This window comes from Saimiri boliviensis, chromosome 1, assembly GCF_048565385.1.
Source record: "Saimiri boliviensis isolate mSaiBol1 chromosome 1, mSaiBol1.pri, whole genome shotgun sequence".
Lineage (NCBI taxonomy): Eukaryota > Metazoa > Chordata > Mammalia > Primates > Cebidae > Saimiri > Saimiri boliviensis.
Genome location: NC_133449.1, coordinates 191,118,900 through 191,132,953, shown reverse-complemented (window position 1 = coordinate 191,132,953; position 14,054 = coordinate 191,118,900). Strand labels below are relative to the sequence as shown.

At 35.1% G+C, this 14,054-nt stretch overlaps 1 protein-coding gene across 2 annotated transcripts in view; it reads right to left on the bottom strand.

Moving 5' to 3' along the window:
• Positions 1-14,054, bottom strand: part of DTWD2 (DTW domain containing 2) — a 231,033-nt gene that overhangs the window by 163,052 nt on the left and 53,927 nt on the right. For both annotated transcript variants that reach the window (XM_074382340.1, XM_003920674.4), the window contains exon 4: positions 9,650-9,842. In XM_074382340.1, the coding sequence (XP_074238441.1) occupies positions 9,650-9,842 (193 nt within the window). The remainder of the gene's footprint in view (positions 1-9,649; positions 9,843-14,054) is intronic.

Below are 14,054 nucleotides of genomic sequence, written 5' to 3'. Positions count from 1 at the left end.
GAGAGAGAGAGAGAGAGAGAGAATCCTATACCTGTAAATACATATTATTTTAGTATATTTGAACACAGAAAAAGTTCTGGAAGCAAACACAACATACTTTTAACTCTAAATACCTAAAGGTATAGGTAGGGAAGTACAGGTGTGAGGTTACCTAGAATGGGAGCAGAGATTTACTTTTCCTTTAAGCATAGTTCACTTTAAAGGTTTCAGTACACAGATTAAGAAAACGGACATCTTCCTAATCCTTTTTTTATTAGGCATTTTTAAATTAAAAATGTACTTTGGATTTTATCTAATTCTTCAACATCAATCAATGAAACCACAATTTCAAAAATATTGAACTAAACTGTATTCTATAAAAGATGGTTCTAACTCATAAGACATTATGCTTTTATACAGTGATAGATTTTATTGGCCAGGATACTATTTAGAAATATTATAGCTATGTTCATAAGATTAGTCTCTTTATATCTATGTGTTATTGCCAATTTTTTATATTATTATGCTACATTCATAAAGTAAATAGGAGAGTGTTCTTTTCTTTACCATGACCTGGGTTAAACTTGGATTCAAGTTTCCTATCTGTCACTAATTATCTATGTAACCCAGTAAGAAAATGAGTTCACAGTTAAGAATTCAATAAAGAATGGATGGAAGTGTGGAGGCATGGAATTCCATGTCAAGATCTCTGATAACCCTTTTAAAATTATACTTTTGCAAACAGGAAGATCATAGTTCCCATTATATCCTATTCTATCACACAAAATCATACACCCAATAGAAGCAAATGTTCTTTCAAGTTAACTCAAGTTCTATTTGTAAATACTATCTACAACTTCAGAGATAAGCCTCTTAGCCTGTGAGGCATACACAGCACCCCAAAACATAAGCCAGAAAGATCCAGAGGTATGGATATATTCTACCAACAAAATTATGAATATTATGCAAAGGTAAAAAAGTAAATCCCGGGACTTCCTCTCTGGAGTCCCCTTCCACACTCTTCATGGAAGTTTTTGGGGGTTTTTTTTGTTTGTTTTTTGTTTTGTTTTGTTTTTCTAAAAGTAAATCCCTTGAGAGGCTGAGACAGGAGGATTGCTTGAAGCCTGGAGTTCAAAAGCAGACTAGGCAACACAGCGAGACCCCTTATCTGAAAAAAAAAAAAAAAAAAAAAAAAGTTTAAAAATTAATCAGGTGTGGTGGTACACACCTGCTGTCCCATCACTGAGGTCAGAGGCTGAGGTGGGAGGATCGCTTTGAGCCCAGGAGTTGGAAGCTAAATTGAGCTATAATCATACCAGTGTACTCCAGTCTAGGCAACAGAGCAAGACCTCATCTCTTAAAAAAAAAAAAAAAAAAAAATAGTAAATACAACAGCCTATTCAAAATCAACATAATGAGACTGTGTTAAAATGTAAACCAACTCTGAATACTCACAGAGATTTTAAAAACTGAAGTTTTGGATAAAATAAAAAGAATAACGATGTATTTGGCAATAGATCAGATATATAACATAAAGCAGTCTGTAACAGCTCTATGTGGACACCAGAAAAAGTTTTCATAAAAATGTTTTACCCAATGAGTGCTCCCAACACCGCTCTGCTTATCAAGTGAGAAATTAAGCTATAGTGGACATTTTAATAGCAGTAGAGTAGGGATATGCAAATACTCCATGAAAATATGTTTATGAAGAAAGCCAGGAGCCTCTATAAAAATTTCCATATTCACCTTGGATTTATTCCTAGCAAATATCAAGAGTCATGTGTGTAAAATTCCTCTGGGGGAAGAGAGTCACTGCGCCAAATGGTCTGGATATATTAGAATTCAAAATTAAAAGGAGTCCAAGTTAATGGGTTTACATTACAATTCTTTCATTCCTCAATTATGTAAGTATGAAGTTCACATATGGTTACTTACTGATTAGGAAGGGAAAAAAACTATTTCTTCTATAAAGACAACACTCTAGACTTTTAATTCCGATTTTAGTTTCCTTTCTGCCATTTTTCTCTCATATATTTAGGGCAAAATTTTTACACTATTACAGAAACTGAATGGATCAACTAAGTAATAGCTAAGAATTCTATGCAAAAAAACAGGGGTGGGAGTATATGTATATTTTGGGTATAGTAAGAAAAAAATAACATAGTTAGAAATAAAACTGAATTAATTTAAACAGCAGCATTTATAGATTTGGGAAACCTGCAAAAACTTATTTAAATTTTCTTTTTAGCATTTTTACTTTGTAGACAAGACTAAGAATTATTAAAACATTTATATAGAGCATGTTGAATAAACAAAAAATAAGCAAAAGACTATTTATAAATAAACTATGTATAGTAGACTATAGTATACAGGGAAATTTTTGTTTGCTTAGTCACACTTTTAAATCATCCTTCTGAAAACAATGGCCCATGTCCTCTGAGGAACTCCTAATTCATGCAGTCCTCTTGTCAATAATGGAATCACTCTCCACCCCAACCCCAATAAAAGGGCCATCCAGGATTCTACTCTGGGAAAGAGAAACCATCTTTCTGTCAGCGTAAGTAAAACCAGGAGGCTATTTTTCTTTTTTGAGAACTCCTCAAAAGTGTTTACTCTTATTCTTTTTTGTAACCAGCACATTGCCTGGTATACACTGCCAGATAGGCATTCAATAAGCTTTTCTTTTTAATAAGCATTGGGAAAATTTCATTTCAGTGAAATGATAATCATGTTTTTGGAAACACTGAAATCAAACTTCACCTTACTTCACCTTATAAATTTTACCTCATTCTCACCTTGTTACAGATAGTTAGATAGGCATGAGCAGGGCAGGAGAGAGCTCTCCCCGGACCCACTAAGAATATCAGGTGAAGGTTTTTGACAATTATCACAATGCCCCTCTAAAAATGATAATTTGGAAGTCCACCCAGGGTGCCAGAAAGGCCATTTCCTGATGATCCACAGTATTAACATTAAAGTGTTAGTTTAATACAGACACCAGGGAGAGAAAACTTCCTAGGCATGCTCCACTAAGAGACAAAATGGCAAAATATGACCTTCCCGATATACTCCACCAGAAAAAGGGAAGCAAGCCTCAGAAAGGCATGCATACAACTTCCTAAACACACTGCATGGACTCCAAGGTAAGGGAGGCACTGCGCAGGCGGGAAGCCCACCGTAAGGGAAGAATCATGGGAAAAAGGCAAGCCTATAAGCCCTAGGATCAAGGTTAAATTCTCTCTTTGACCTTCAGGCACCCTCTTGGATCTCTTCCAAGTGAACTTTCTTTCCTGTTCTGAAGCCTTTTAAATAAACTTCCATTCCTACTCTGAGATGTGCCTCGGTCTCTTTCCCTGTTTTATATCCATCAAAGTCTTTCTTGTAAGGAGGCAAGGACTGAAGTTGGGGTAGACCTGCACAGATGTGCTGCTGGTAACTCAGGGTAACTTGGATCTCTAATACTGGTAACAGCCTGACTCTGAATAAAAGAAGTATTGTCCCTGCTTTTATAAGCCACCTCAGACCTAGAACATGTTAGATAACACTTAAGTGCTTTGGAAGTGCCTAAAATATTCTAAAAACATTCTTGAGCTGTCATAATTGCTGGGAAGTCTGGCTTCTGCAGTCCATTGTGGCTTCAAGGTAGTCAGAGGACAGTTTCTGTGTCCCTCCCTTACCAGGGATCTCCAGGAAAACTTCTCTGGTTGATCATCAAAAGTCTTCCAGCCAGGCACGGTGGTTCACGCCTATAATCCTAGCACTTTGGGAGGCTGAGGTGGGTGGATCACCTGAGGTCAGGAGTTCAAGACCAGCCTGGCCATCACAGTGAAACCCCATCTTTATAAAATTAAATTTAAAAAAAAAAAAGAGTCTTCCAAAAAGGCAGAGGGAAGACCAACAGACAGGGACTGTGAACTCTTCCAACCAGCTCAGGTCTCACATAGCTGTTTATCAGCAGTTTCACTACTGAGTATGTCAGAACCAGGCTGGAAGTACCTCTTAGCAGGAGGATATTTCCTGCTTCCTACAGATAATTTCCAGTACAGGAAAGAAGTCCATTCATAAGAGAAAATCAGATAAAACAAAGGGAAACATACTTCAAAAACAGAACTGCCTGAGAACCAGATCCAGTAAAGCCTGAAGCTATTCCTACTCACTCTGAGTAGGTACATGATCTATACATGTCCTTGTTTAAGTTAGTCTGAGTAGGAAATTCTGTCAGTTACCCATGAAAGAGGCATGTTAACTTATTTGTATCCGTCTACTAAAGCAGGTTCCCAGGAAAGTCTATTACTTAATAAAATGAACTGATCTTCATCCAGAAAAGCTGAGGAACAGGGTTACTAATTAACTAAATCTTGTGATACCCTAAAAATCATCACATGTGACAGGCAGTTTTTCAAGAATTTAAAATTATATTTTAAAATAAACTTTTAGTGTTAAATAAGGTAGTTCATAACTCACCATAAAGTCACTACAATTGCCACTATCATTTTACAATTTTATAAACGTCTAAATATAAGCATATAGTTACTTTAAAAAATCAATACCTTTTTCAACTCAATTTACCTATTTATCTGTTTATATACATTTTTTGTTTGTTTGTTTTAAAGAGTAAATCTACAGATTGCATTGGTTTTTTTGCAACAAGTTCCAGAAACATATTTTGTCTGATCAGGCCATACTCATATTCGGGCTGAGTACAAGAGACTCTAAAATTCCATAAATAATATTAATTCTAAGGTAATCTATATTTCTCAAGTATATTTAGATGAAACTGTACAAGATATTTAACATTTGAGTTTTTCTATATTGGATGAGGTTTTTAATTACTTTTTTTTTATTTCCTAAAAATATTTAGGAAAAGACCATCTTGCTTGCCTAGAGCTAGCAAAACTTCAATTTCAAAAAGTAAAATCTGGATATCTATTCATTGCTCTCAAATGATTCAGAAAAACATAATTATACACATACCTGCATATATACAGAAAGAGGGAGAGAGAAAGGCAAATATGGTATAATGTTAATACTTGAAGAATCTAGATTAGTGTATTCAAGGGTACTTAGTATTACTCTTGAAACTTTACTGTAAACTTGAAGTTATTTCATCAAAATTTACAACTTAGGATCTTGTCATCATATGATTAACAGGGTAAAGGATGATTTTTATAAGAACATTTGTTTTCTATCTGTCAACTTTTTTCAAATCTTTGGCCTGTTTTGTACTTAGATTTTCACATTTATCTTACTCATTTCTAAGAATTCTAAGCTTTAAAAGTCTTTATTTGAGTTCATTGTTCTTCAGAATGCCATTTGCCTTTTCACTTGAGTTTATGTGGTATTTCAGATGATATAATCTATCTAATGTCTCCGTGAAGTATTTTGCTGTTATCCTACGGTTGTAAAGCTTTACCTATCTCAAGTTTAAATACCCACCTGCATTTGCTTCTGGTTTGAAAAAAACAAACAGGAAAAGGTGATAGAAATATATAGTATAGTTGAACTGAGAAATTATTTATATACTTCCTAATCTGCTGCTCAATTTAATGGATAAAAATAATTCTGATGATTTTTATCTTTTAAAACAGATTTTAATCTTTTTAACATCACTATGTAATTCATCTCTGTGATAGCTGTGTAGTTACCACAAAATGAAAGATTAAAGATGTAGACATGTGCATGAAAATTTTTTTCAAATACTTAGACTAAAATGTTCTACAAATGTAACACTTTTGTTAAACTTTCTCTGTCTATTGGGTGATACTTAAATGTAATGTGAACCTAAAATTTTATCTGGCATGTGCCACAATCTAACAGTATTCATGCCTTTTATGAGTCAGACATCAACTCTCTATGTGGAAGACAAGGAATATCAATGAATATTTAGGAAGTCAGAGAAATTTTAAAAAGCTGTTCTATGTAAATATACTGAAACAACATTTTCTGTTTAGAAATAGTATACCACTGTGGTTAAGACTACTAACAAGATGGGTTCAAACTGCAGCTATGCTGTGAAATAGTTATGTGAGCTAAATGTCTTTGTACCTTGGTTTCCTCATCTGTTATCTAAAATACTAATACTTATGTCATGGGATTTGGGGAAAGATTAAATGAGTTAATACAAGTAAAACATTTGGAATTGGGACTGCTCCATCAAAGCACCCAATGCATTACCTATTTTTTAGAATTGTGTCATATAATTTAGTCTCATCTAAAAACTATGTCTGCATTTTGGTCAAAGGGAATAAAAACTATAAAGAATTTAAGATTAAAACCTCACAAGTCAGGGTTCCATTGTTATTCTTCACTAAACGTATGGCTCGTATGCATGCAACAACAAAGTAGATAAAATAAATAACATAAAAACTACTGGGAATGCAGGGATAACATCATTAAAAATACAGAAGCACTGAAGCTTCTTATAAACCTTTTTCAGTACCAAATAGTCCAAGTATACCAAAAAATAAAAACATAAAGAAAAATATGATTACAAACTTAAAAGCAATAGTATGAATACTTATATCCCTAAATAGAGAATGTACATTTTCATAGTAATAGAACATGGACAAAAATCTTCCAGGTAACTATTCACACAGAAATCATAAACTTATTCAAAATAGTGTGGCTAATGCTGCTTTATCACAATCCCACAAAATCAGAAATAAAAGTACAATAATGATGAAAAGTGTTAAAGCACTTAAAAATTCACAACTCATTGATAGTATGGAGATTCCTTAAAGAACTGAAAGTAGATCTATCGTTCAGTCAAGTAATCTCACTACTGGGTATTTACCCAAAGGAAAAATAGTCATTATATGAAAAACACATATAACTGAGTGTGATGCCTCATGCCTGTAACCCCAGCACTTTGGGAGACCGAGGTAGAAAGAGGATCACTTGAGCCCAAACCAGCCTGGACAACACAGTGAGACCTCATTTCAATTCGAAAAGAAAAAAAAGACACATGCACGGGCATGTTTACAGCAGCAAAATTCACAACTGCAAAGATATGGAACCAATCTAAGTGCCTATCAACCAATTAGTGGAAAAAGAAAATGTAGTATATATACACCATGGAATACTACTCAGCCATGAAAATGAACAAACTAATGTCTTTTGCATCAACTTGAATGGAACTAGAGGCCATTATTCTAAGTGAAATAACTCAGGAATGGAAAATCAAACTCCATTATGTTCTCACTTATAAGTGGGAGCTAAGCTATGAGGATGCAAATAAACATATAATGAATTTTGGAGACTATGGGTGGGAGGAGAGAGGTGAGGAATAAAAGACTAAATATTGGATACAGTGTACACTGCCCAGGTGACAGGTGCACTAAAATCCCAGAAGTTACCACTACAAAATTCATCCATGTAACCAAAACCACTTGTACCCCAAAAGCTATTGAAAGTTTTTAAAAAAATTATTCATTGATAATCCATAGGTAGAATGAAATCAAAACAACTTATATCAATGCTATTGATAAAAAAACACTTCAACCCAAAACAATGGGATATAGAGACAGTTATACTGGCAGAAATATTGCATCCATCTCTTCCCTTTTATTCAAAAAGGAAAGTAATTATTTTTTTAGAGACAGGGTCTCTCTCTGGCACCCAGGCTGGAGTGCAGTGGCACAATCATAGCTCACTATAATATCGAATTCTACTTCAGCCTCTCGAGTAGCTGGAATTACAGGTATAAGCCACTAAGCCTAGTAGAACTCAGAAATCTTTTTTTTTTTTTTTTTTTTTTGAGACAGAATCTCACTCTGCCACCAGCTGGAGTGCAGGGGTGCAATCTCAACTCATTGCAACCTCCACCTCCTGAGTTCAATCCATTCTTCTGCCTCAACCTCCCAAGTAGCTGGGACTAGAGTTACGCACCACCACACCCAGCTAATTTCTGTATTTTTAGTAGAGACAGGGTTTTACCATATTGGCCAGGATGGTCTCGATCTCCTGACCTAGTGACCGGCCTTCCTCAGCCTCCCAAAGTGCTGGGATTACAAGGACGAGCCACTGCGCCCAGTCCAGAAATCTTAATTTAAAAATTTAGTACTTGTTTTAGTTAGCTCAGGCTGTTGTAACATCAATTTCTTACAGTTCTGGAAGCTGGGAAGTCTGAATCAGAGTACCTGCATTATCAGGGTCCTGGTGAGAGCTCTCTTCCTGGCTTGCAAACGGAAGTCTTCTTGATGTGTCCTCAAATGCAGAGAGACAGAGACAGAGAGAGAGACAGAGAGAGAAAAAGAAATATCTCTCATGTCTCTTCTTCTAAAGGTACTAATCTCATCATGAGGGCACCGCCTTCATAATCTAATCACCTCCCAAAGAGCCCACCTCCAAATGCCATTATATTGGAAGTTAGAGCTCCAATATATGCAGGGTTGGGGGAGGGACAGGGAACACAATTCAGTCTACAGAGTACTCTTAGTAAAAGTCTTATAAAATCAGAAAAACAACAAAGAATATAAGCCCAAAAAGACGAAACATAAAATTGGTCAAGAAAAAAATTCAACATAATGAAATAAAAATAAACTAAATAGCCATAATATAAACAATATACTTTTTAAAGCTTATATTTTTAAAGCTCAATAAAATAGAGAAACCCCTTTCAAATCTATTCATATTTTTTAAAAAAAGTTTGTGTATGTGTATCTGTGTCTATGTCTGTGTGTGCATGATTAAAAACAAGAAACATTCCTGAGAAATTAATTAAGAATGTATATTAGTATATGGCAATCAATCTGCTAACTTAGATAAATAAGGCAATTCCCTAGAGAAATATAAAAGTTATTAAAAAGTGATCCAAATAGAAATAGAAAAGTATAAATGATTTCCTTAGAAGAGTCTGAAATAAGAATTTAAAAGCTACATTTTAAAAGAGAACAGAACCAAGTGATTTCATCAATAAGTTCCATCTAATTTCTAAGGAGCAAGGAATTCTTGTATTATTTAAACTATCCCAGGTCATAGAAAAATATTTAAATCTCTCCAATTTACTTTAGAAATTAACATTATCTTAATACCCAAACCTGACAATGGACCAAATATACACATAATTCAATGCCATTAAATCAAATATATTTTTCAGCAATGTATCAAAAATTCTTAATGGTCTACTCAGTAGAGTCCATTCTAGAAATACAAGAATGGAGCAATATTAAGAAATGTGTCTTCATAATTAATTACATCAAAAAACTGAAGAATAAACCATGTAACTATAATAATGAATGATAAAAAGTATTTCATAAAAACGTAGTCATTCCTTATAAGAACTAGGTAATTCAGTACCCAAATAAAAGTATTTAAATAATATAATACTTACCAACAAAAAAATTAATGCATATAAAAATCATTCTTAGACTTTTCTGAGTAAATGTCTAAGAGACTCTTTAACTAGCCAAATGCCTAAACTACAGTGAAATTTGGCAGTAGGAATTGAGATGAAATGACAAATTTGAAATTTTACATATATATATTCAAAATATATATATATATTCAAACTTATAAACATAAGCATACATATATCTATGTAGTATACATTGACACATATAAATACCACCAAATTCATATATAAAAATGCACGTGTATCCTTCACAGAAAACATATACAATATACCTAATTATACATTTGCATTTATTCTCTGTTAAAATTACTAGCTTACCTGTTTGGGGTGTCGAAATAAGGAATTCTTATAGAAAATGTCCTTAGCCTGGCTCCATGTACCATCAATGATGATGATTGTAGAAGGATAAACAGGAGAATCTAATATAAATTCTTCCAAATTAGCAGCTTCAGCCCCTGGATATAATATTAATGTACCAGACTTCCGGCAAACAGTTGAAAGTTCAGGATCTCTGAAAAAGTTTTTTTTTCAATATTATCTTTATTAGCTTGTAAGAAAAAAGGTTTTATTATGCTTATTGAATTTCCTAATAAAAATTTCCCTATATCTAGTCATTTCTAATCAAATATATATATTAATTAGTTCATAAAGCATAAATTTAAAAAACTCAAAATTTTGTGTACTCTTTACTGATTTATTCACCACAATTCTGCCACTCTCCTATAGGCTTTCCAATCCTCACTATTCTCTATTAAAGCTTTTCTATCCAATTGCCAGTGCTATAATTTTAGCCCTTCCAAGGAATTCTTCCTTTTCTCACTAGTACTTCATGGGTAATCTGATCCCCTTTATCGAAGCAAACAACTGACATTGCCTAACAATTCTAGCACAAACAATCAGATCAATCCCAGGACAAAACCTAGTAGCAATGGAAGAACCGTAAAGAGAAGTTAGTGGCACAGGCAAGCTACATTCTCAAATTCACCTTTGTTCAGGCCAACTAAATATGGCCTGAGAAGGAATCCAAACTTCTGTATTTGAGACCTTGTGGATGAATCCTAACCTATCTTAACAGGCAGACAAGATTGAAAACCTAACTTAGGAGTATGCACCTGTAACAATGGCTGCCCAATGGCCATGCTTCAAGCACTCACAGACTGCTAAGTGTTCAAACTACATTCAAAGAAGGTACACGCCAACCTGTAACCAATCTGGCTGTTTCTGTACCTCAGTGCTGATTTCTGTACATCACTTCCATTTTTTTAATTTTTATTTTTTTGTCTATGAATTTGTTCTGACCATGAAGCATCCCTGGAGTCTCTCTGAATTTGCTGTGATTCTGGGGGCTGCCCAATCACAAATTGTTCACTGCTCAATTATATTCATTTAAATTTAATTTGGCTGAAGTTTTCTTATAACACCTTATATTATCTATTGAAGGACACCAAAATATTTCACTTCAGAATATACTTATTTGACATGTGTTGAGATGGCTGTTTAGAGGGCCTGCAAACAGCAGTAGCCTTGCAAAACTGTTGCCTCTGTAGAGAAAACCAGATGGCAGCGAGGCTTTCTCTGAGGACCTTCCCTTGTCCTGATCTAGGAAATACTAACTGAAAGTCTGACAACCTTCATGGTCTGAAAGAAATATTTACCCTCTATTTTCCATGAAGGATGCTATCTGTGCGGTTTCATCTGCAAAACAAGACGACTTTTGCTAGCCAGGCCTCCTCTTCTTCCCCTCCCATGTTTTTTTGCCATCATAACTGGCTTTGCTGTGCTCTAAGCCCTATTCTTTCTGTAACCTCTAGATGGCATAAAAGCATCAACCACCTGGCAATTTGTTTGAGTTCTTATATTTTGTAAAACTCCTTTGCACGTTAATAAATTTGTATGCCTTTCTCCCTTTAATTTGCCTTTTGTCAGATGATTTTCAATAGACCGTCAGAGGGTGAAGAGGAGGATTCCCTTGGCCCCTACCATCATCCACTTCAGTTATAGGGTGAGCTGATTCAACATTCATTTAAAAATGTGTCCAAGCTTTTTGGTACTGGAGATAAAATGATGAATAAGACAGCCTTTTCCCACAAGCAAAAAACAAAACACTCTTAAGGCAAAAGGAAACCAATTATCATTTTTCTTTGAAATACAATAATTTGGATTTCCAATTTCAGCTCAGACATAAAGAGCTTAAAAGTTATCAAGTCCATTTTCACAAGAAAAACCCTAACCAACTGAAAATTAACAACTTTTCTTAAATCCATCAGAGAACTGAGGCCCCAGGGCAAATGCTCCCTGAACTGGAGAAACAAGGCCAGTACAGAGAACCAGAGCCAAATCAGTTTACTGAAGAGCAGAAACCACTAAAGCCAGTAACTGGCAGGAACACTTAAAAAGTCAGTGACGAATAACTGAATGCTAAGTATGGACTAGCTTGAGAGTCAAAACTCATGGGGACCCAATATTAAGAGGAGGGTTCATACTTTCCTAATCATTACATTCAAGAGCCCCCAGGTTCTCATAGTGAGGATCTGAGAAAAATCCTGTTGTGTTTAGGGAAGGGAAAGGTGAAAAGTAACCATCTTGGCTGGGTGCAGTTGTACACACCTATAATCCCAGCACTTTGGGAGGCCAAGGCGGGTGGATCACTGGAGGTCAGGGGCTGAAGACCAGCCTGGCCAACATGATGAAACCCCATCTCTACTAAAAATACAAAAAATTAGCCAGGCATGGTGGCAGATGCCTGTCATCCCAGCTACTCGGGAGGCGGAGGCAGGATAATCATTTGAGCCTGGGAGGCGGAAGTTTCAGTGAGCCAAGATTGTGGCCACTGCACTCCAGCCTAGGCATCAAGAATGAAACTCTGTCTCAAAAAAGAAAAGAAAAGTAACAAAGGCCGTTCCCTCAAGAGAAACTACTTATCACAGATTTTTTTCTACCTGTTGTTTGACCACAAAAAGAAAGTACTAATATATGCTACAACATACATATTACAACCATGAAAACATGCTAAGTGAAAGAAGCCAGTCACAAAAATCCAAATCTATTATTTCATATATGTATCAGATATCAAATATGAATATCAAATAGGAAAATCAATAGAAACACAAAGTAGACTAGTGTTTGTTTAGGATTGGGAACGGGCAGGGAGTTAGAGAGGATGGAAGGCATAGGAATAAGTAGGTGATAAAGGTTGAGGGTTTCTTTTTGAGGTGATGACATATTTTGAATTGACTGGTGATGGTTGTAAATATCTTTGAATATACTAGAAACCAATTAATTTGTACATTTTAAATTAGTAAGTTAAATGGTATGTGAATTATGTCTCAATAAAGCTGTTTCAAAACAAAACAAAACAAAACAAAACAAAAGGGATAGAGAAAGATATACCATGATAACACTAATGAAAAGATAACTGCATGCCAGGCACAGTGGCTCAAATCTGTAATCCCAGTACTTTAGGAGGCCAAGCCAGGAGCACTGCTTGAGCCTAAGAGTTTAAGACCAGACTAGGCAACACAGTAAGATGCCCATCTCTAAAAAAGTGTTTAAAAATCAGCCAAGCATGGTGTGCACCTATAGTACCAGCTACCAGGGAGGCAGAGGCAGGAAAACCACTTGAACCTGGGAGGTCAAGGCTGCAGTGAACCGTGATTGTGCCGCTACACTCAGCTTGAGCAACAGAATAAGATCTTGTCTCAAAAAAAAAAAAAAAAAAGGGTAACTGGACTAGTATAGCTATATTAACTACAGACAAAGTAGCCATCAGAAGAAAAATTATCAGGATGAAAAGAGGCATTGCATAATGACAAAAGATTCAAGTCTCCAAGAAGATGTAACAATCTTTTAACATGTATATACTTAAAAATTCAGTGTTCACAATATGTAAGGCAAAAACCGAGAAAACAGAAAGGAGAAATAGACAAATCCAGTAATAGAGTTGGAGACTTCATTGCAACCTTGTCAGTAAATGGGAGATCAAGTAGGCAAAAAATCAATAAGGATATACTTGGCCTGAATAGCATTATCAATCAACTTGATCTAATTGATACTTATAGAATAGTCTGCCAACAACAAAATAGACGTTCCTCTCAAGTTCACATGAAACACTTAACAAAATACACCACATTCTGGGCCATAAAACATATCCTGACAAATTTAAAACAGAAATCATACAAAGTATGCTCTCAGACTACAACAGAATTAAATTAGGGCCCAGAAAACTTGCTGGAAAATTCTATCATATTAGAGATTAAGCAACATACTTCTAAATAAACTACAGGTCAAGAGATAAGTCTCAAGGGAAATTTTAAAATATTTTGAACCAAATGAAAACACAACTTATCAAAACGTGTGGGATGCAGCAAAAGCATGCTTAAAGAGATACTTATAGCATTAAAATGCACATATTAGGAAAGAAGAAAGACCTGAAAATAACAGTCTAAGCTTCCTCCTTAAAAACACAACAGAAAGCTAGATAGGGCCAGGCATAGTGGCTCATTTCTCTAACCCCAGAGGCAGGACAGTTGCTTGAGGCCAGGAGCTCAAGGCCAGCCTGAGCAATGTAGCAAGAATCTGTCTTGACAAAAAATTAAAAAAAAAAAAAAAAAGCTAGAGAAAGAAGAGCAATTTAAGCCTAAAGAAAGCACTATAAAAAGAAAAGAAGGGCTGGGCACAGTAACTCATGTCTATAATCTCAGCACTTTGGGAGACAAAAGTGGGC